At 51.7% G+C, this 22342-nt stretch overlaps 2 protein-coding genes and 1 long non-coding RNA gene across 5 annotated transcripts in view; 2 read left to right on the plus strand and 1 right to left on the minus strand.

Annotated features, from left to right (window-relative positions):
* On the plus strand, positions 1–4771 carry ATOX1 (antioxidant 1 copper chaperone). Of its 3 annotated transcripts, none has more exons than XM_080399432.1 (4): positions 1–151; positions 1293–1368; positions 2677–2845; positions 4552–4771. In XM_080399432.1, exons 1-3 carry the CDS (start codon positions 146–148, stop codon positions 2808–2810), a joined length of 216 nt encoding a protein of 71 aa, XP_080255558.1. In that variant the 5' UTR covers positions 1–145; the 3' UTR covers positions 2811–2845; positions 4552–4771. The 3 variants fall into 3 exon arrangements, with proteins under 3 accessions (XP_080255558.1, XP_080255557.1, XP_080255556.1); XM_080399431.1 differs by having other exon boundaries at positions 2677–2821; XM_080399430.1 differs by having other exon boundaries at positions 4–151; positions 2677–2834.
* LOC308068586 lies at positions 4531–21804 on the minus strand. Its single transcript, XR_013930020.1, has 2 exons — positions 21555–21804; positions 4531–20119 (listed from the first exon to the last, which is right to left on the minus strand). It is a non-coding gene; the product is annotated as an uncharacterized lncRNA (long non-coding RNA).
* SPARC (secreted protein acidic and cysteine rich) overlaps positions 20902–22342 on the plus strand; it is a 10671-nt gene continuing 9230 nt past the window's right edge. Inside the window, exon 1 of the mRNA XM_080399420.1 lies at positions 20902–21056. The gene's annotated coding sequence lies outside the window, so the exon portion shown is untranslated. The remainder of the gene's footprint in view (positions 21057–22342) is intronic.

The raw sequence follows: 22342 nt of genomic DNA on the forward strand, positions 1-22342 counted from the left end.
CCAGTGCCGGGCGGGCGGCTCGCCGGGGCCGCGGGCTGCGCGGGGCGGGCGCTCAGGGCCCAGCCCCGGCCCGGAGGAGCCGCCGCGGCCCGCCCCTTCCTCCGCGCCGCGCCGAGAGCCGGGAGCCGCCGCGCCGCGCTCCGCCATGCCGGTGGGTGCCGGGCCGGGGGCGCGGGCGGCCCTTCGCGGGCCCCGCACAACGCCTGGGCCCGCCCGGGGGTCGTGTGGGGCCGGGGGCCGTGTGGGGCTGAGGGCTGTGTGGGGCCGGGGGTCGTGTGGGGCTGGGCCAAGAGCCAGCGGAGACGGCGGGGCAGGGAGGGCGCAGCCCGGTACCGGGGACACTGGCGGGGCTTCCCCAGGCTTGGGGGGTCCCTGCCCCGGCACCCGTCTCACCGCCTCTGTGGCCCATCGGCCCGCACGCCGGCCCTCGCAGCACACGGGGCTTTTGTAAAATAAGGCCCTTTGGGGTTTGGGGGAAAAAAATATTCCATAATTACACCGGAAAATCCTAATGGGAAACGCCGTTCCCCAACTCCATTCCCGGGTGCGTCGTGCCCCTGGCAGCGGTGGGGGGCAGAGGAGGGGTTTGAATAGAATGAAATACGGGTTGCAGGCAACACATGAAAAACAGCTTTACTTACCTTTTTTAAGGAAGTAAAAAGCATGTGCAAGAAATTAGGATCCGTCTGGTGCCAAAGGTTGAACACGATGGTTAGTGTTCCAGGCAAGCACGTTTCTGCTGACCCGGCATGTCCCAAGTAGTGAAGATAACAGAGGCCCTGGTAGAGTGAAGGGATGAAAAACCAGTACTAATGTTCCTTAAATTTCAGTTTTGTTTGTATTTTTTCATGAGTTTATTGTATTGGGGACCAGAGGCCTTGGACACACAAGAATAGGATGGGCAAACACCAAAGGCCTGGCAGACCAAGTCAGGGCAGCTGGAGGCAGGAGATACTTCTCCTGGGCTCTCCAGGAAAAGTGGAGCGAGTCCAGGAGCAGCCTGCAGACGTGGCAACCACACTGACCCTGCAGGTGGCCCTGCTCGGAGTAGGGGCCAGACAGTCTCCAAAAGCCCCTCGGGAGGATGCTGTGAGGGACAGCACAAGGACACCATAGGGAGGAGTACCAAGAGCTCTCAGTTTTGCTGAGGTTCCCTCAGTGGCATGTATGGGCTTTCTGGTTGGGGAGGATTTGAATCCACCTCCCCAGGGGAAAAGGCAAGTGTGGAGGACGAACGCCCCTGCTGTGTTGCCAGCTGTGCCCTCCCTGACCCCTCATCTCCCTCTTTTCAGAAACACGAGTTCTTTGTCGACATGACCTGTGAAGGCTGCTCCAATGCGGTCACCCGTGTCTTGCACAGGCTGGGAGGTGAGTCAGTGCTGAGTGTGTGACAGCCAGCTCGCTGGAGCCAACACCAGCTCCAGGGCAGGCTGACCCTGCCCTGGGATCCTCCATCTTGCAAGGGTAGCGCGGTGGGTAAAAGCTATTGAACCACTGGTTGTTCACGGGACTTTTGTCCTTGACTCTTCTGACCCTTGGAGAAATGTCAAGGGAAGGAGTAGCTGCCATGGCTGCAGGTGGCTCTGAATCACTAGGGCCTTATCCTGAACCCTCTGGGAATGACACTGGTAGACCCCTGCTCAGGCTGCCAGAGGGAAGGGAGGCAGGTATCCTGCCAGACATTGTTCCCAAGAAGGCCTGAGGTATCTGTGGTGCTTTCCTAGATGTGTCATCAGCAGTCTCAGTGAAGAGCTGCTGAGCAGAGCATTTGGTGGTTGCCTGCATAGCCTGTTTCCAATACTACCTGTAAAATTGTAACCTGTGCCTCCTTTTTCTGGCATTACCAAGAGAGAAGGATCTGGCCTGCGCTCACCAGTTGTGAATACCTGTCATCCTGCTCCCTTGTCCTCACTGAGTGAGAACAGCTTTCAGTCACCAAGGCAAAGGTCTTGCAACTTCTCCCAGACCCTGTTACCAGGCTGTAGCGATCCCACTTCCTCTGTGTCTGGTTGTCAGCACCTCCACCACTCTTCAACATGCTGGCCAATATCAGCCTCATGTGATGATGTGTCAGAGCTCTCAAGGCTGATACGTACCTCCAAATTTTGTGAAAATACATGGCTGGATAGAGGCTTCATGCCCAGTTCCTTTCACCGGGCTGACGGCGGCTCACCCTTATTAGCCACTGTGAAATCCACATGAGAAAATGTCTTTTCCCTCCTCCTGCTTAGAGCTGTTAGCTGGTACCACCACTGAGGAAAACTGTCCTGACCCTGTCCTAACCCCTGTGCTAACTCCCTCATTAGTGCCTATCCATACTAAACCACAGCACAGGCTGAGCTGGTTGGAGATTATAGTGGTTGGTTTCAACTCAGCTCATTCTGGTTATTGCATGAGTGATTATCTTGATCCAAGGTGGGGTGAGCCGATACAAGCAGTTGAGAAACTGTGGTGCCCAATGCAGATCTATAGGAGATCTGGGTTCCTTCATACCATTGCTGGCAGGACACCAGTTTGGTTTTGCTGGCTAGTGGTGGTATCAGGGTTTGCTGGCAGGAAGCACATGTACATTTGACTGACAGCCTTAGGAGCACAAATGTGTGAACGTGAGCTTTTCCTGTAGTCACATCATTTGACTGCTTCTAACTGTGCAAAATTTTTTCCCTTTCCTGGTAGGTGTCCAGTTTGATATTGACCTGCCCAACAAGAAGGTGTGCATCGACTCGGAGCACAACGTTGACACCCTATTGGAAACCCTGAAGAAGACTGGAAAGAATGCTTCCTATCTGGGGGAGAAGTCCGCACAGTAGCCTTGCCTGGTGTGAGGAGGCTAGGTATATATCAGGTATATGAAATGCTAAAGAGAGAGATCTGGGCTTTTTCAAGCTTTCCCAGTAAAACAGGCTGCTTCCTGGGAAGCACGTAGTGGGAAAGACCTGTAGGTCCAGCTTCAGCAAACCCCTTATATCCCAGAAGCAACTGGACCACCTACAGCCAGCACCATTCTTGTGTGGGACCCCTTAGCTACCCTGCAAAGCCCATGTGATCCCAGCCATGGCTGTAGTGGAGAGGTAGAACACAGCCTCTGTGCCATTCCCAGGTGAACCTAGGGTTTGCCAGAGCATATTATGCATGAAAACACCTCCCAAAGACATTTACCTGCCAACCAGAGAGAGTGGTGGCCCCCACAATACCAGGGAGGGCAATGGGACCCAAAGACCCCTGTGGGTATGTGACGCAGGGGATTCGTTGTTAGCACAAGGACCTCCGACATCTGATTCTGTTCGTATCGCTGTTAATTCTCCACTGAACTCAAGGGTGGAAAAAGAGCAGCACCTTGCTACCCTCAAGGATGTAAAATGTCAGGTTTCAGAATAGCTCCCAGCACACACAGCCCCTGGCCAACTGGACATCTATCCCAAAGACAACTGGATTGTTGCAGCCTGTCGATTTTCCTAGACTCCCAGCACTATGGGGACATGTACAAAACTCTTTCCTGACTGTGAAGTGCTTTTGCAGACAGGGATCAATTTCAGTGGAAAAGAGTGAAGGGCTGTCCACTCGCTGCATGTACCGTTCTTTAGTGCCCAGGATTATTATCTTGCATCTCTTAAGAGTTTGTTTCTGTCAGTGGAGCTTTCTAATCCAATGACATTGTTTTAAAATGCTCTAGTTTGATCATCACAAATACCCGGCACAGATGCACTGAAACCAGTTCATGCTGATTTAATTCCCAGTCAGTAAATTAAATCCGGGATTTACACCAGCAGGAATTAAACTGATATATGGAAGAGTTGAGCTGATACTGATGTACGCGTGCAGTAGATATGCATTGTTTTAATCATCTCTATCATTTGAGCAAGCTCTCAATACTTCTTAGACGTTGTTTAAAGTCATAGCTATAATCAAATAACATCGCTATTTAAAGACAAGAGAGAAACATGCTCTGAATTGATTAGTGCCTCAAATAGTTTTCAGCTCGTAGTATTGACTGCAAGAGCTGTTTTCAACTTGCAGGGACTTGCGGACTACATCTCAAATGCCTGCAGAAGCTAACTAGTACAGCAAAGCTAGTCTCAAATAACGTGGATGTATCCCTTTTTTTCCCTGGCCCTGTGTTTTCACCACTTTCCTTATATTACAGCAAGGGAGCTAAGGAGTCAGTTCAGCTGACCCACCTGGCAAAACATTTCTCCTGATGCTTGTTTTCTTACTAGGTTTTAACAGAAGCTATTTGACTTACCCAAGGATTGTAAGATCCAAAGCAAAGGAGAAGGGGTGGCTGGACTGCCCTTGCTAGTAGTTTGCTGCTGGATCACTTCAGCTGTCATGGGAAAAAACCCAATAAATTTAAGTTTTCGAGCACATTTCCCTCCATAGGAAATATTTTTAGGGGTTCATCTATAAAAGGAGGGAGGGAAGTTACAAATCATTGGTGTGGAGCACGGGTGGATAGTTTTCCTTTGGCCTGTGCCCGGCAGAGGGCATCTTTGTATAATGTTATCTTCTCTGTGCCTTGGTATTTTTTCCATTTATTTATTTATTTTGCAGGAACTCAAACATGATTTCAGCAGAAAGATGGCTTAACTGTTTGCATATCTCCCAACTTCCTGTCATATGACTTTTACTACCCTGCCAGATGTTGGAAAACAGAGGGCTGACAGGAGGAGGCAGCTGTGTCTTGGGCTTTAAAAGTGAAGAAATCTAAAGGAGGAGGTTATACACTTGTTTGTAGTCCCACAGTAAATTGAGGTGCTGCTTCTATCCTTCATGCATGTCTATGTGTCTTGTGTGTCTTTGTACTGCTTTAAGTGGTTTTCTGTAAAAGAGACGGCTCTTAGGGATGGGAAACTACCCATTACATGCAAGACAAGCCTCTCAGGAAATTGCACCTATCTTTATAAGCTGACTGCAACCTTTGCCTGAGGGACACGTCTCAGGAGAACTGAGCTCAAATGTCACTTAGGTTCAGGGAGTCTAGGTCTTGGCAGATGTCCTTCAGTCACAGAACAGACAAACTTTCCACATGGGATGCAAATGCTGGGAAGAAGGGACTCTTGCAGCCCCTGTAAGTCAAGGATAGCCAAGTGTCCTTTGAGCTAGATGGAGCCTTGAGGCAGAAGCGTGCAGAAGGGAATGCCTGTGCTGATGAGAAGTGCAGAAGGGATGGAGGAAGGAGAGGGCTGTGGGAATCTCTTCAAGGTCTCTTATTTCTTGACCCAGTAACCAGGGTTATGGGCTGTACTGTTGCTTTGCCCAGCTCCCATCCATTTAATTCAGGTTTTCAGCCCAGTGAAAGAATTACATGTGTCTGTCCCAGTCTACTGTCGCGTTTCACCTGGGGGATGTCTCCTATGCCTACCAGTCACAGGTGACTTGTTCTACAGAAAGGGAAGCCAACTAAAGTCTGAAGGAAAGTTACTCTGTATTTAAGAGATTTTTCACACCTGAACATTGAGATTACTTTTGACATAGTTGCAATCTGTTCTTTCTTAGAGTGGTTTAGTACTTCGAAGTCCTTCTTTACCATTGATCTACAGCACAATTAATTGCTGTAGACACTTGCAGGGGGCTGGAGACACTTCAAGGAAAGTGTTGCAGACACTTTTTAATTTAAGAGAAGCTAAAGGGTAAAAGGGTAACATTGCTGCATTATTTTCTTGCATTAAAGTCTCCTAGTGGCAGGAAGTTTCCAGAGCCAAGGCCTAGAACTGCAGCCTATTCTGCTTTGTGCCCGTGCACTCTGATGCACGGCATGACACCGCCAGGGTCCCAGTTGGGTGAGTGGATCCCTTTCCCTAGCCCTCCCTTGCTGGTCTGAGCTGGTGTTTGCCAGTGTTAGTTATTATTTATTGCTTTCAGCTTCCTCCCAGGCTTGGCCAGTGCATCCACCAGCAGCTGGTTTGCCCAGTGGCTCGGCTCTGCTGGCAGTGGGCTGGGGGAAGAACGTGCTGTTGGTTTGGTGTGGAGCTGGATGGCACGTGGTGGCATGGGCTGGCTTTGGAGCCAGCAGTCCTTGTGGCACTTGCTGTCTGCCAGACTGGCAGGCAGGATTGGCAGTGTTGCGCCCACAGAGGATAACTCTCAGTCTGTCTTGCTGTAAACCAGGCCGCTCGTCCTTGATGTCTGGGCTGTAGCTTATGCTCACCACAATCCCCCAGCTGCTCTGCTCCCCTCTCCCTGTCCTGCTGAACTGTCTGTTTTGGTTAAAGCCTGCTTATCTCTGAGCCAGACAAGGAAAGGTTTCTACCCACAGCTAGCCAGGAGACTCATGCAGATACCCAAAGTTTCATCACCCGTCTGCAGGGCTGCAGTCTCCCAGGCCTTCTCTCAGCATGCTTTAAGCTCTTGCCTGCTGCAGAAATGACATTGCAGCTTTGGGTGGACATCAGCTGCAGTGACAAGCTGTGGTCACCTCGAGCTGGCTACAGAGTGTGGTGGGAATCCAAGCTGCTTAGAGGGGAGAGGAGTGACCTGACAAAGCCTGTCCAGAGCTGGTCTCTATCCATCAGAGCAGTGATGTCCAGGCTGGGGACTCTTCCCCTCCTGGTCCCTGCCCCGGGCTTTAAGTAATGCCTCTAACTGTCCCTCGCAGCAAGCAATTGATACACTAGGCTGCTGTGTTCTGCCTGGCCATCAGTGTCATTTACAGCCCCTATAATTTCCCTGTGCGCACAGCGTGGCAGGGGCTGCCCACAGCCACTTCCCTGAGGCGCCCCTGTCACTTGCTTCCCAACGGAGGCTGCAGGCGCGGGGTCCGTGGGCTTTCGTACCCGATGGCTCATGGCATTTGGTATCCTCACTCGCTGTTTCACAACAGAGGGGACAAAGGGGTGACAAGTCTGCATAAGCCACCTCTCTCTGGTGCCATACCCTGAAGATGCTGATGGGAGTGAGCAGTTGGGAAAGCACCAAGGGCTCCCTGCTTCAGCCTTCCTTCAGTGGCCCCAGTGTTCAGACCCTCCCATCACATCTCTCTCCCTTTCCCTAGGCCTGTGAAGAAGGGAAGTGAGCTCCTAGGGTTTCTTCTCTAGCCAAGAAGAGGGAAGTGCTGTAATGGTTACTAAGCCCAGCACTCCAGGCACATTTAGTGAAAATATCAAAGAACTGGGACAGCTCCTGAGCAGGGCTGGAGGATGATGCCCAAGCTGCTGCTTGTTCTCTCCACCAAAAGCCCAGCAGGACAGCATTACTTATGCTTCCCCCAGCAACCTTGCAGGCTTGTCGGGGGAACAGGACATTTCAACCAGACCAAGCAATCTGCAGAACATTCTCTTTCTGCCTGCTTTCCTTTCCTCCAGATAAGATAAGGTGTTTGGGGAAGACGACCTGCTGCTCCTGCCTCCAGGACAGTGAATGCAGGCGGCTCTGCACCAGCGCTCTAGAAGCAGTGGCTCTGCAGGAGCACAGGGTGCCTCCCAAAGGGCCACCTCTCCCACAAATACACAGCCAGAGCTGTGTTCAGTCCTTGCTGTGGCGGTCCCTGTGACAGTCCTTGCTTTGGTGCGTGGGCCGTATTTGGGCTGGTTACAGCTGGACTAGGGAAGTGAAGGAAGGATGTTTAAGTCTGACCAGAGCAGAAGACCTGCAGGGCGGCTGGCTGAGAGACTTCTAGAAAAGCTTTGGGAGAAAAACCAACTTCTCCGTAGCATCTCAAAGGATAAGACAGTCAGTACCTAAGCAGAATCTCTGCTCCACCACTGCCCAACTTCAAGATCTCCAAAATCTTCAGCAGACTGGCCTGAAATTGGCCACTGGGTTGCATGTCATGGAGAGGGACCGCAACAAGCTTGCACAAATAGTATGGTCGCAATAATTTCCACAGGAAACAATATGCCAGACACTGAGGCTGGGAGACTGTCTTCAGACAAGGAAATGCTCAGTTTGCAGAGCAAACAGGAAAGGGCGGCGCTTGGAAAAGGAGCTTTCCTGTACCACAGACACCCTGGCTCTGCAGGACATCCCAGTGACCTGCTGGAAGAGGGACATGTCAGCCCTGCCAGCTGCAGGACGAGCAGCTGGGGAGGTGCTGTTCAGCGCGTTGCCATTCCTGTCCTCCCACCAGCAGCAGTTCACACCTGGTTTCTTCACAAGGTTCTCAGCCCAGCTCCAGCTGAACTGTGAGAGTCTGTGAAATGCCTCTAACTGCAGCACCAGTGAGAACTGGGCAAACCGGGAGGGACAAGCTTGAAAAGTTCTTTTGTTTCCCCTGCCTCAAAATTATCTTTGCTTCCCCCTCCTCCCCACGGTGTTTCCAACAGAAAGCATTTGCTTTTCTCACCCACCTCATTGCATTTGTAGCATTGCCGTTCTTGAAGTGCTGCTCTGCTTCTGCGTGTCATTTTTCAACCGGTGTTACCTTCCCCCACTTTCTAAACCAAAATCCAATTTCAGTAGAAAAGTCTATGGCCTCCAAAGCCCAGTCCTCTATCCACAAAAGAAAAAGCTGCCTTGGTTATCCCAGAGCTGCCTTAAGTACCACTGGCTTTTTGGCACTTTCTAATTACCAGCTGACAGGCAGGGGATGATTTTAACCAAAGGAACAGCTGTGCTCAGCTGAACCACCCAGTAAATGAGAGAATTTCCAAAATAACACCACAGGCTGCAGAAAGCAGACAAGGGACGGGAGATCCCCTTCAGTGCCTGCACATGGTGATCTCTGATGGTTTGGAGAGGTAAATTGCTGTGAAATTTCAGGGTGGGAAAGAAGGGTTCAGTTTGCAGCAATTGCAGGAATTCCAGGCGTGTCATGTCTGGGTGTTAAGACTGTTACATGAGGGATTCGCTTCCAAATGATGGGGATTTTCTAGTCTTACTCTGCTTTTAAATGTTTGCTGTAAGAAACAAGGCACCTTAGGCTTCCACCTTCACTTGCCTGCCTGCTCCCAGCCCAGGCATGACAGTAGCAGTGCTGGGAGCTGGATGAACACCAAGACTAATGTTTGACTTGCAAGCAGGATCATACCCCCATGCTTTTGGGGTCAGCACCTGCAACATTGCCCTGACCATCTGCTCTTTGAGCTAGAGCCCTGCAGCTGGACCTGTAGGTCCCCATTGCACTAGGCTGGATGTCCATAGTCACAAGCATCTCCCTAAGTGGTTGTATATCTCCCGATGGAGGCCAGGCATGATGGAACAGGCAGATAACGCAGTCCCTTGGAGGGACTCAAGCTGCAAAACTGGCTGGAAAAAGCTTGGTGTTCTCTCCGAACTAAATGTGCTGGTCTTGCATCCTTTCAGTAAGGTCTGCAAAGAGCCACTCTTCCTTGTCGAGAGGCCACAGCTGGGCTGAGGCCATTCTGTAAGATGGGTGATGCATTGAGCTGTCCTGATGCTTGCTGCACTGAGGTACAGAGCAATGGCAAAGGCCCTTGCTGGTTCCCACTCCCCTGTGGGAGATTTCCCATGTGACCATCGCAGCAGCTTCCCAATTGCAGCTTCTGAAACAGCAGAACACACAGGGACATGACAGACTCGCCCTCCAAGAGTGTGACAGCATAAATAAGGGGGGGAAAAAACCCAAACCAAACAAAAAACAGCCTTAATTAAGAACTTCAAGAGCAGGAAATATGCACGTGTGCTAGCCAGAGCGCAAATATTTTCTTTTGGAGCTGCTTTCTGTAAGGGTTCAGCAAGGTGATCAAGTCTGGGTTACAGAGCGAGGGCAGCAAACAGTTCCCAGCCCCCTCCGGAAGGCAGTGGCCACAGGGCACTGCTGTTCTGCATCCTTCCCTGGTGCTCCAGCCTTTGGCTTTAGCCTCCCACAGTATATACTGCAGCTATTCAACCATTTGGCTAAAAGCAGATGGGGAGGGAGAGAAAACAAAAAGTCTAATGAGAGGGAGAAAGGCAGCTTTTGTGCTGCCTCTGTTTGCAAAAGACAGCCCAAGCCCCTTTTGGACTAAGGTTTAATTTATTGGACCCTGGAGAGCTGAGGTTCACAGCCCCACAGCTGCTGCAGACGGTGGCATTTTGGGGCAGCGATAGGGAGCAGGTAGGGAGCCGCTCTCACGCTTGAGGAGCTCCCTCAGAGGGGCTGTGGGATACATGGGACACGATGCAAGGTCCCAGGCTGCTCTGGGGAGGGCAGATCTGCTCCATGACTGTTCTGCTACATGGACCTGTCCCAGGTCACCTGGAAGGGACAAAGGAAACTGGTCTACATAGGCAGGAGCCTTCAGCCTGGCCCTTCCTGCTATTGTCCCTCTGCTCATCATGCCTGTTCCTGAGCACCTCCTGAAAGACTCCGGGTGTTACATAGCTGTGTTCGGGTTTCCTCCTCACCAGCCCAGGCCAGTGGGCTGCTGTGCTCTGACCGGGACAGGCCACAGCCAGAAGAGAGATGCTGCAGCATTTCAGACTCCCCCACAGTTCCCAGTTTCCTGCTAGTATGACATTCCCAGGGCAGGACCGTCTCTGTAAGCCCATCTGAGACCTGCTTACCCGTTTTCAACAGACGGATGAGAAAATGTTAAAGCAACAAATGCAGCTCATTCCCTTGTGAATGAAAGGAGACGCTTGAATGGAGCAGGAATCCACTGTGCCCAAGCACCCTCCTGCCCCATTTCAGATGAACCAAATTCCTCCCCTCCGAAGCTCCTGCTCAGCTGTGGGCACAGCTTGGCCCACAGAAGCCAGCGTCAGCATGGTGCACAATGCCCAGCAATCACAACAGGGGCTGCTGGCTTAATCTGTTCTGCACAGCTTTAAAAAAAGCCAACCCACGCAGCTATTGTCAGGGTGATCCCACCGATTGCATCAGAAGTCTGCATGGGACATGGGGCTGTCTCGAGGGTGTGCAGGGCTTGGGGTGGGGAGGGTGCCTGGGGTGCTGCCCGCTCAGGATGGCGTTGTAGGGAGCAGCCCTGGTGTCCCTGGGGCTGCTTTCTCAGGCTTGACAGATGAGCTGCAGTACTGGCTTGTGCTGTGCTGCTGACCTCAGAGAGAGCCTATGGTCCTTTGGCTTTTGCCGTGCCTTTGTGTCTCAGCTGAGCTGGTGGAGTTTACTCCTCCATATCACCCCTCCAAAGGCATGGGACAAAACACTTTGTATCTCTCTTTGGTGGAGAAAACCCTGATACCAGTATTTGCATCTATATTTCCCTTTATTTTTTCTTTCCCCACTTTCCCTGCCTTTGACCGGTGCTAAATGCTTGTGCACTCCCAGGAGCAGCCAGCAAAGCAGGCGGCTTCGTGGGAATGATCCAATTTCCAGAGCAACTGGGATGGGACTGAGTCCAGAGCGTCCTCAGCTCACAGTGCCGCTCTTATTTCTCCATGATTTCCTCTCCGTTTGCTTTCTTAATTCAGCCTGTTCTTGGCCAGGGGAGAAGCCAAAAAAGCAGAGATGTGGCACATCCAGAGTCCTCCCCACTGGCTTTACAACCGCTGGGGGATTTTTAGCTCTCCCGTTTCAGGAGCAGCCCTCCAAGCTTTCCCAGCCCTGAGGTCAAAATATGTCGAAGTATGGCCAAAGCAAGAGCATAGGAAGCCAAGAGGCCAGTTCTGACTCTTTAAAGGCTCTGCACTGAGCTGTTGGCTTCTCACCAAGGGTCCATGTGCTGAAGACAGGGACATGCATCCTCAGGTAAGGATCATCATCCATTGCCTCTAGCACTGGCCACCCAGGCCCACCTCCACCATGAACCTTCTGGGGACAGCTGGAACTACAATTGCTGGTGTGTCCAAAGGAAAACCAGAAAGGTGGGACCCTTGTGCACAACCAATTATCTCACCTAAGTGTCTCCAAACCCCTTTGCCATTCATTTGCCTCCCCTCTCCCTGGCGGAGTCAGTTGTCCACAGCTCCCCTAAACAGGGTCTCAGCACGCCAGTGGAGTGGTGCGTGCTCAGCTGCATGACAGGCGGCTCAGCAGAGGCTGCATTAGCGAGAAGCCAGCAAACCTTCCCTGTGAGCTGCCCAGAGCTCCCACAAACAGCAGGAACGGTACTTGGGATAGGTGCCGTAAGAGCTGCTTTGAGGCAAAGGGAGCTGGGCACGAATCACTCTTTGCCACAGAAAACAATAGACCTGACCCAACCCAAACCCCATGCAGGAGGGGTTTAGAATTTATCCCTAGAGCAGGATAACACAGCAAACCTCCAACTGTTATTTTCAGATTTACAAACCCAGCAGAGAAGCTGCCAATTCCTGCCAGAGAAGCAAACTTGTTTGTGTGTGTGTGCATAAAAATGAAAGCCAGGCGCTGCTCCCCATGCCTGGCATTGTCTCTGTGCCCTGTGGCTGGGCAGCAGCTCAGCCCTGTAGTGCGTGGGGGAGTGGGGAGGGAAAGTGTCCTTGTTCCACACTGAAACGGACCCTCCCAGGTTTGCAGGGCAGAGCTTGTTCCCAGGCTGGGGGCAAGGGGCTGGAGCCCACTCCCCAACACATCAGCCTGGGATCACACTCCAGATGCACCCATCAGTAGATGCAAAAAAAAGGGACTGGGAGAGGATATCTCATTCCCTGTTATCCCCTCCCTTCCCTTCTTCCACAGAAAATTCAGGGGGAGGGATGCACTTTCCAACTCCACTGGAAAAGGCTGAACATGGAGGAATTTGGGGAGGAGACAGAGATGCCCCTTCTCATTCAGCCTGTTCACCCACACTTTCCCAGCACAGGTTCCCTCAGTACCACTCCCTATTTCTAACCCCTTGGAGGAAAAGAACAAATATGGCCCCACCTTAAGTGAGATGACATCAGTGTTGGTTCAGGCACACCTCAAGCAGTGAGGACCTTTGCTTTTGGGGATTGGACTGGATGACCCTTAAAGGTCCCTTCCTACCCAAACTATTCTGTGATTCTATGATTCTTGAGAGTTACGTGTAGGAAGAGGAGCAGGAAAGGAGCCCTTGGGCACACACAGGACACGACCTCCCTGGCCCGCTGCAGGGATGCCCTTGGTCCACAGCTGCATCAGCCCCTGTGTGCATTAGAGAAGGAAATAGCTGAACATCCCTGTGGCAGGGATGGTGTGAGCTGCCTGCATCCAGCCAGGTGACCTTCACTAATCTCAAAGCACAGTGTGTTCTCCCTCCTGTTTTGCAGCTGGGTATCTCCAGAGAGGCCCAGACAATTCCCTGCACCATACCATTCAACAAAAAAGGTGGTTTCCCTGATTTCCTGGTTCCCACCTTTCCCTCCCCCCAAGTCAACAACAGAATTTTTTTGAACATTCATGACATTAAAAATCCACTCCATTAATCCTGATAATAAATCCTGGGTGAGCTCACCTCCCAGGGTGGCATGGGCAAGGCAGGCTGGTGCAGGAGAGAGGATGTGGCAGGCACCTTTAGCAAGTCTGAAATTAAGGAGCTGGAGGGCAGCGTCACTGCCAATGCTCATTTCTTACCTTTGTAATTTTCTGCATACTCTTTGCAGATACCTGATATGATTAATGTTCATTAGCAGTCTCAGCATCACACAGGAAGAGTTCAGGCGTCTCTCCCCAGGGCTCCCATTTCAGGGAATAATTTTTTCCATCAGTTTTTCCCATAAAAGAGAAGCTTAAAAGGGAGTCCTTCAAATCTGGTGTTTTTTTTAAACTGTGGTTCTGGTCCCTCCATCTCCTTAAATAGCTGCTGATAACAGACACAGGGCATACAGCATGGAGAAACACTGCTAGTTTTAGTAGAAGGTCCCGAAGGAGAGACCCAGCTCTGGGCCAGGCACAGGATGGAAAGTCACAGCACTCGCTCAGGGCCCCGCACGACCTGGCTATTTTGGGGCTGACCACGTCCCACCTTGCCCCAAGCCCACAGACACGGTGCAGCATCAGCCCCAAGCCTTCCCACAGCCTATTCCTGCCCACAGTGCTGCTCCTCCCCACAGTGCTGGCTCCTGCCAAACCCCGGGCAAACTGGATGGTGGTTTTTGAAGGGAAGTAAACAAGTTTCAGGGCTAAATTGAGATCCCTAGAACTCATCGCAGTGAAGCAATGACAAATGAGGTATTTTCCATATATGCCCTCCTATGGCTAAAGGTGTTGTGTCCTCTTGGGTTTCTTTTACCCTTTGATCAGTGAAATCCCATCAAACTCCAGACAGATGAAGCAAATGATTCCTCCACTGACAGGCTTTTGCAAGGAGCAGAATATTTATGCACGGCCATAAATATCTGAATTGCTCAGGGCAGGAAGATTTTAAGGGACTTGAACTCCCCAGGGTAAAATCCAGTCTGGGGAGATGAGTTTACAAGGGCTCAGAAATGCACTTGAAGATTATTTGGAGGGAGGCAGCAAGCAGACATGGTAGGGAGGTCAGTGCTTTCGCTGTCGGTGTTGTCCTGGAGCGGCTGTGTTTGTAAATCACAGAGTCATCAGATGCTAAAATCCTCGAGTGGTTGTCAGCTCAGCTCCTACCAGCCCGACCTACCCTGCCCCAACAGCCCTTCCCTCAGCTGTTTCACGGCAGGGACGGCTCAGCCTCCCAAGACATCCCACTCCAAAGCCTTGCTGTCAAAAAGTATTTCCTACCGTCTCCCCTATATCTTCTTTGCCAGGTTCTAAGACTACCTGCGACTGGCTTTTTGCTCTGTACAGGATCTTCCCAAATGCATGTTGCCAAAATCAATCCCATTTCACCTCCTTTAAGGGACACCCTGTTCGTGGAGCCTCCTGCACCCAGCAGCCTGGCTCATTTGCCTGGTACATCTCAAGCCAGGGCTTGTTCTGAAGTGAGTTCAGCTCAGGCAGAAAGTCTCAGAGCAATAGATTGAAAAAATGCAGATTCTCGGGGTGGATACTTGCAGGCTCAGTCAGGGTGACCCTACTGCACCAGGCACCCTGGGCACCCCCACACCGTGCCCTGCCTGCTGGGCTGGGATGCAGCCACAGCTCCAGCACGACGCGATTCCCATCCGGGGATGCTGTAATAGCCCCAGTGCGCAGTGCTAGAGAGGACATGGCCTCTTGGGATCCCTCTGCACGGCATGAAGCTGCTTTTCGCAGCTTGCGCAGCAGCAGGACAGCTGGGTCTGTACAGCTGCAGGGGTTCGGGACAGTGCTGGAAGCACTGAGCCATACACAGACTGAATTACTGCGGGACAGGGGTGGCTGGGAGGGGGAATATTTTGATAGGGTTTTGCCAGCAGTGAGTGTTAATAGGAGGAACAATAAAGTCCTGTTCTTCAGCCTCCACGGGGGACTGCAAAACTTTCCAGACTTTAACAAGCAGCCCAGCCTCTCTGTCACCAACATGCCTTGCCCTCCCCAAGACTATCTCTCCCTCCTCTTCACCTACAGCAGCGCACAAGCCTGGAGCGAAAGCAGCCATCACTTAAAACCCATGTTCTCAGCTGCCAGGCTCATGGGGACAGCAAATAATACTAAGGACACCAAACCCTGCTGCTTGCTTTGCCTCAGCCATGATCCCAGTCCATGGCAGCTCTTCCCCTTCACTTCTCAGCCCTGCTGGACACTCACCAGTCTGCCCACTGCATTGCGTCCCAGACAGGCCAGCCATCTAAACAGGCTCCCAGCAGAGGCATGGCCCAAGAGACCACTGCTTTCATTCCCAAGATGCAAGGGTGCAGGGCTGATTAAATGCAATTAAGAGGGTCTGATTATCAGTGGTTGTGGAGTAAGCAGACAATTCATCTGAGAATCAAGCTTTTCTCAGAGAACCTCACACTCATGACCCCCAAAAACAAAGGCAGCTGGTCCCAGAGAGCCTTGTGAAACCTGGCATTTGCCTTTCTGGTCTTATCCTCACCTGTGGTTATCACCACTGCTTTCCAGGTGGCATCTGGATGTCCTGGAGCTGACACAGCTTCACCTGGGTACCTCCATCAAGGCTGCCTTTTAGAAGAGATTTTTAGGCTGTGTTTATCCATGCAAAAAAAGCTGCCATTGCAGCCCAGGAGCTTCCCTCTTACCACATGTCCCAGGGGCTTGAAGGTGGATTCCTGTTTATTTCCTTAAGCAGCTCTATTCATAGCCTTCAAAAGCTGCCAAGCCGCATCTGTCAGGCCCAAGAGGACTCGAAAGTGCATCTTAGGTAAACACCAGGAGCAAGGTGGGACTGCCCAGAGTTAGCAGCATTTGCTGCACTTCTCTCTTGGAAGCTTTACTGCATTTTCTGCAAGTCACAGGCATGCCTCCAAGGCAAGGTCTTGGGCAAAAGCAAAGTTGGGCTGAGACACTGAACAGGCACACAACATGTCCCTGTCCAGGATTAATAGTGAACAGCCCCTGCAGCAAGGGAGAAGTCCTTTTAGGAAAGGCAAAGAAGTCCTTTGGATATTGGAGTTACTCAGCCGGGACCACTCTCAGCAGCCAGGCTGGATGTGCCCAGACCATGCATGGGAGCTTCAAAGCGGCTGAGACCTGTCCCATCTGCTGGTGCCTGGTGTGCCAGCCCCAAGCAGCTCTGTGGGGGACTCTGCTGCAGGGACACAATGGGGGCTGCAGCCACAGGGGTTATTTATACCTACCACCCACTGTGGGTGTAGCTGGGGGCAGGCACAGCTGCCATGGTCAGAGCTGATGCCCACAACAGGCATCCAGGTGTAGCTGCAGCACTCAGAGCTCCCTGCTTTCACCACAGCTGAAGAAGCTGATGGATTTTATTTTTCTTTGCCTGCTCCGTTGGTCTCCATTTGTTTCAGGGAGAACAGACAGGCTTCTCCCAAGCCTGCAGCCTCACACAAGCGTGTGAGATGGTCATTGCAGGGGTAGTCTGAAGGAGGTGGCAGGGAGATCCTCCCCATGGGGCATGGGAAGTGCCTTCCACCCGAGACCCCAGAGGACAGCTGTGAGAGCCCACACACACCATGGAAAGAGCAAGCCATCGCACAGCATGCATGTCCTGGCTCCGCAGCTGCTCCCAGGTCGTGACTCACCGAAGAGCCATGCTCAGCTGGATTTCCACCCCCCTTGCCCCACAGGCCTCTGGTTTACAGCTGAAAATCTGCAATGACATCCACTGTTGCTTCTCCGTCTGCTTCTGACAGAGCCAGTATCCCATATGCCTGCATTGCCCTGCTGAGCCAGCTCGCCCCCCAGTTCGGCTGCAGGGCGCTGAGACTCAGGCTCTCCCAGTCCAGGCATTGGAAGAGACCTTGGCCAGGTGTCCGTCTGCTCCATCTGAACCAGACATCAGCCCTACTGCCGAGCCCGGGGGGAGAGTCCCATCCCCCTAGGAAGAAATCCCTGCCCCACACAGACCAAAGACAGCCATTCTCAGGCAAGTCTGCAGAACAGTTTGGGTTCATCCTGCCCTGTGCAGATGGTGCTTCCAGTCATCATGTATCTGCTTAGTGTGGGTCTAGAGAGCACAGTTTCCTGCCTCTAGTCCGCTTCTGAAATGGAAAAAAACAGAAATCCTCCTGCAGGACCTGCTGACACACTCCCAGATAGCAGGAGAGCTGGGACATTCCTGGGATAAGCAGATTCCTGTCTGCTCTGCACTCACTCGCCTTTTCCTGAGCTGAGTGCTGGGTTCCCACCCCAGCAAGATGTTGCCTTTTCCCTTGTTGCCCTGTGCCTGTGAGAAGTTCAGCCAGTGAAGAAGACTTAGTAAATGACATTCCCGCAGTGGTTCCAGGGCATCCTATTTATTTATCTGTACTTTGGATTCATTGTTTTGCAGCAGCATCCACCAGCAATTAATGCAGAAACATCCTCTTCAAAAACCTCTTTAGAGAGTCCCTCCCAAGCAAAGAGAAGGAAAGACTCCTTAAACTGGAAGATCTGGAGTAAGAGACAGCAAGATTATTAATCCACACTTGTATCACTTCCACCAAACAAGCTGCTCTCCTTTCTCTCCTTTGGCAGCAGCATTGTTCCCTCTTGGAGAGCATCAGGGTTGTCTCAGCTGCATCAACCTGGATCTGCCCAGCCCAGCTTAAAATGCGATGAAGAAATTTGGATTTTGAATGGGGGTTAGCTGGAGTTCAAATCTCAGCCCTGCAAACCTCTTGGCTTTGCTGTAAACTGAGCTCAGACCTGGAGGGGTCTTGTCCTGTTTGCTGTTTCCATCAGAGTTCGTGCAGTCACTTGAGCTGGGAGCAAGAGCTGGGCGCGCTGGGGTGCACCAGCTGTGCCCGAACCGCCCTGTTGGCATGTGGCAGGAGACCCCAAGCTGGACCAGCGAGGCCAGCAGTGCTGCCAGGGCTCCCGGGGCTGATGAGGCCCCTTGGGTGATCTCCTGCCCATCCAGTGCCCCAGATGGCATCAGATGACCTTCTAAGCATGTGTGAGGTCCAGTTTTCCTCCTGGCAGCCTGACACCAAAATCTCCTCTTTGATGAGTCCACTAAGCCTTATAAATGCGGAGAGGACTTTTCAGGACTTCCTTTGCAAGCTCTCAGTCATTCCTGGAGCTTCCTAAAGCTGCTGAGATTAAAGAATCAGCCAGTTGCTCCAGGCTCTTGTTTCCCTCTCCGTGTGATCCCCCTCCATCCCACTGCTGGCAACACACATGCGGGCCTGGCAGCGTGCCCCTCGCAAGAGGCAGGACCCGGCTGTCCCCACCATGTGCACAGAGGACCACGAGGACCCCTCACTGCCACCCACCCAGGGCTCACCACCGTGAGCTCGGGGGCCATTTCCAGGTAGGACTGCATCACTGCAGCAGGCTGCTTTTTGCTTTCACTCAAAACCAGAGTTTAAGCCGCCACGTATATAAATACGCCACAGAAATCCCGGTTATAATTATCTTCCTGGCACTGTCATTTGTCTAAGCCCTTAGAAGAGGGCTTAGCTTCAGGCTACAGTGAAGAGCACTAAGCAATTGCCACGTTGTCAGTTAGAAAAGACGTGGTTTCTTTTCTCTTCTTTTTTTTTTTTTTCCTCCCTAAAATTTTTTCCAGATGTCTTTTTTTTTTTTTTTTCCTTAGAAGTACCAGCAGCTGTACGATTTCAATGCGAGCCGTGACTAATCCAGCACAGAGAGCATTCAACTCCTTGGGGTGTGAATCAAGCAAATGAAACTTGGGTTTAGGGGACGTGTGACCTCTGGAGCCAAACTGGACCTACGAGTGGCACTGAGCTGCACATGGAAGCTGGAGACACTTGTGGTGGGAGGAGAAGATGCTCCAGGTGTCACAGGTTGTTGGTTGTGTTAGAAGGACCCACCGGGTCTTAGACACCGTTGCAAAGCTGGCCTCCACGTGGACCTGAGAGGGTCGCTTAGGGTATTTTATGGGTGTCTCTGTGAGTGATATCAACATCCACATATCAGTACCCAGGGATGGCTTTTGCATGGGGTGTAGTCAAGTAAAGAAATGGGTGAAGACTTTCTCCTCTTCTTCTTTGCCACTAGCCTCCTGAGCTGCCTGATCACAGAGATTGACCGTCTCACTGGGAAATGATGATGGATTCTCACAGCCCCCTTCCCTATCTTTTTCCTCCCTTTTCCCTTTTTGTTTTGTTTATTTTTTTGTTTCTTGTTGGCCATAAGGATGTTTAGTTTTACATCTGTTTCTTTCGCATGCAGAAGTGCCAAGAGGCCAGACAAGGAGCGAGCTGATAAAGAATCACAAATCACAAAGTAACTGGCACCCGACAGAGCAAGGAGCCAGCACAGCCCGGCAGGTCGGGACAGACCAGTTCCTGTGTTGACATCTAAATCCTCATCAACATCAGAGAGAAGAGTTGAGCACCCAGATGGGTGTCTCAGCCCCTCTCAAAGACAGAGTGTAATCATGAGGAATGAACCCAAACTCCAGGCTGCCAAGACAAAACACAAGGTTGCATTTTGTTATGTTCTTGGGTGTCCTTCACCCAGCACCTGCAATCAGACTGATGGTGCCCAGATGACTTGTCCTTAACCCTGTGGGTTACATGAGCCACCAGCTTTCCAGCAGCCCCTGGGGAGCAACCTTGCATTGCCCTGGACAGGGTGAGGGTTGGTGCCACAGGTGGATCACAAGCCACAAAGAGCTGAACTATCTGCAGTGCTCAGGACAGCCCTGTATGTCATGGAGACATTCTTCAGGGATGCGCAAATTCACGCAGTTTGACAGCCTCTCCTTTTGGCTGCTGGTTTTACTTTGCAATGCAGTACCATGTCCATGCTGGTGCATAAAGGTGTGCTGCCTGGTTCTGCCAGGGGAGAAGATGAACCTTAAATCCTCTCAGTCATGGTGAGATGCAAGCACAGGGGAGCTGGGTTGTCACCCTGAGCATAGAGAGGAACAGATGGGAAAAGTCAACTCCAAACAGCTTTGCTGTCTCTCTGTCCCTGGCTGGGCAGCTGCTCCAGCTGAGTTACGATCTGTAAGGTCAAAGTATTTAATGATGTGTCTGAAGAGACCATCAGATTCAACTGACCAGCAGTTCTCACTGTGGGTTTTGCTCAATCAGTCCAGATCTGCTGGACAATAACCACAGCAGAGAGACCAATCTGCAGAGAACCGCATCTACCAGCCCAGCATTTCTCCGCCTAATTGGAGCATATTTCAGACATGTCATAACTCTCCACATTCTCTGGCTCATTCTTTCCTCTCCCCCTCCACAAGGCAGCAGTGTTAGGAAAGAGGATGGGGAGTGAGGCACTCTCCTGTCATCCCCTGCATCCCCCTGAGGATGAAAAACACCAGCTCAGGGGCTGAACTACCCCGCTGTGAAATGATAGCATTCAACATTTGAAATGCAGTAGGCCAAGGTGCTAGGAGATGGACAAACCAAGCGGAGAGACGGTATTCCTCCCTGCTGCCCCAGGCTGTTAGTCTGAGAGAGCCAGGGAACTGACAAGCTCATTGCAGCAGTGCAGGCAGCTGCTGTGTCACTGTCTCCGCTGGGAAGGTCGCGCTGGGGGCTGAGCTCTCCCTGCGAGAGACCCCCTTGATCTCCAGCCCCGCTTGATTTCTCTGGTCTATCCTTTGGACCCAGGCTGTGCCTCAGTCTGTCTCTGGGGTGGGTGGGACTGCCCACTGGGGAGAGAGGGAGAGGAAGAGACCGATTTGGAAAGATAGCAAAGAGGAGGAGGAGGAGGAGAGGCAGCGGGAAACCCAGCCCACCCTTTGGCTTCCTGCTGCCTCCTTCTAAAACCTGCAGATTTCTCCAGCCCGTCCAAGCGCCTGAAGTTTCCTCAGCCCTGCTGCCGGGACTGCGAGGTATGGCCCGAGACCTTCACATTTGCCTTTGCTATTTCTCCTGGCATGGGGGTCCTGATAGCCCCACTCATGGGGGTCCCTGGGGCAGGAGCCACCCTCCCAGCCTGGGGGGTGCGCCCGGTGCTCAGCAATGCATCAGTTGGTGCGGGGAGGTGGGCGCTCCCTACCCCAACTGATGCACTTAGAGACCCCTCCTGACTTCTCTTTTTCCTCTTTGCAGCGTCTCTGCTCCTAAACTGCATCCCTTATTGTATTTCACTGCCAGATTGCTAGCTTTAACACTTTGGTGGCATCTGTAAAGGTTTAACCTGCCCCATTTTTTCTCTCTCCCCGCTTTTTTCCCTCTGGGTTTCCAGTTGTGGGGTATTTCCTTAGCGAGATGCATGAGACCAATGTCTGGGGACATCAAACCAACCTGCAGAGCAAATCAGATCTAGTTACAAACCAGTCCCGATTACAGCCAGCCTGAGGTGTGTTGGCAGGTGGTGTTTTACTCACCAGATAATCTAGATGAAGAACAAAAGAGCTGTCGACTTCATCTCAGCATTTTTATGTTTTCCAGTACAGCCACTCTTATTTCTTCTAAAAAAAAAAAAAAAAAAAAAAAAAAGACACTTGGCTTTTTGTTCCAAGCAGACTTTGAAACCGTTTCAAGTCCTGCTGCCCTGGTTTGCTTAACTCCAGCTGATCAACTGCTAGAGAGACAGAGGTTGCAGGAGAGCAGGAACAAAGCTCTTTTTGGTTTTTTTGTAAGTTTTAAGAACCTGGGCTCAGTCATGCACAATTTGAGGTCCACACAGATAGAGCCGAGGACTTGTTTCCTTTAAAGGCAGCCGCTGTCCTTCCCGTCCCGGTGACGTGCATGGCAGTCTAACTCTGCTCTTTGTGCCCCTCATCTAAGAAAGCTCCACTCTGTTACATGCAGCCAAGAAAAGGAAACTTAACGGGATGGGAGCTGAATTCCCACCCAAACCAAAAGGCAACAGTTTCAAGTTGGAGTGAAATCGGGGGCACCGGGAAGGTCGCCAGTACTCCGAGTCCTCCACCGACTTGAAACAGCCCAAAACCTCAGCAACCCTCCAAAAGCACAGAAGTACGTTGCAGCCGTTTGTCAGGGTCGATCAGGCGACTTTTGAGTGGAAATAAAAGGTTGTTGCGTTCAGCGCCGCAGTTAAAGCCAAGCTATTGTCTGCCACATAGGCAGGAGCAGGGATGCGGGTGGCGTTGGGAGGGGGAAGAGGAGAAATAAACTTTTCAAACTTTTTTTCAAGCCCCTCCTTCCAACA

The sequence above is a fragment of the Falco punctatus genome (assembly GCF_963210335.1).
Source record: "Falco punctatus genome assembly, chromosome: 8".
In the NCBI taxonomy this organism is placed as follows: Eukaryota; Metazoa; Chordata; class Aves; order Falconiformes; family Falconidae; genus Falco; species Falco punctatus.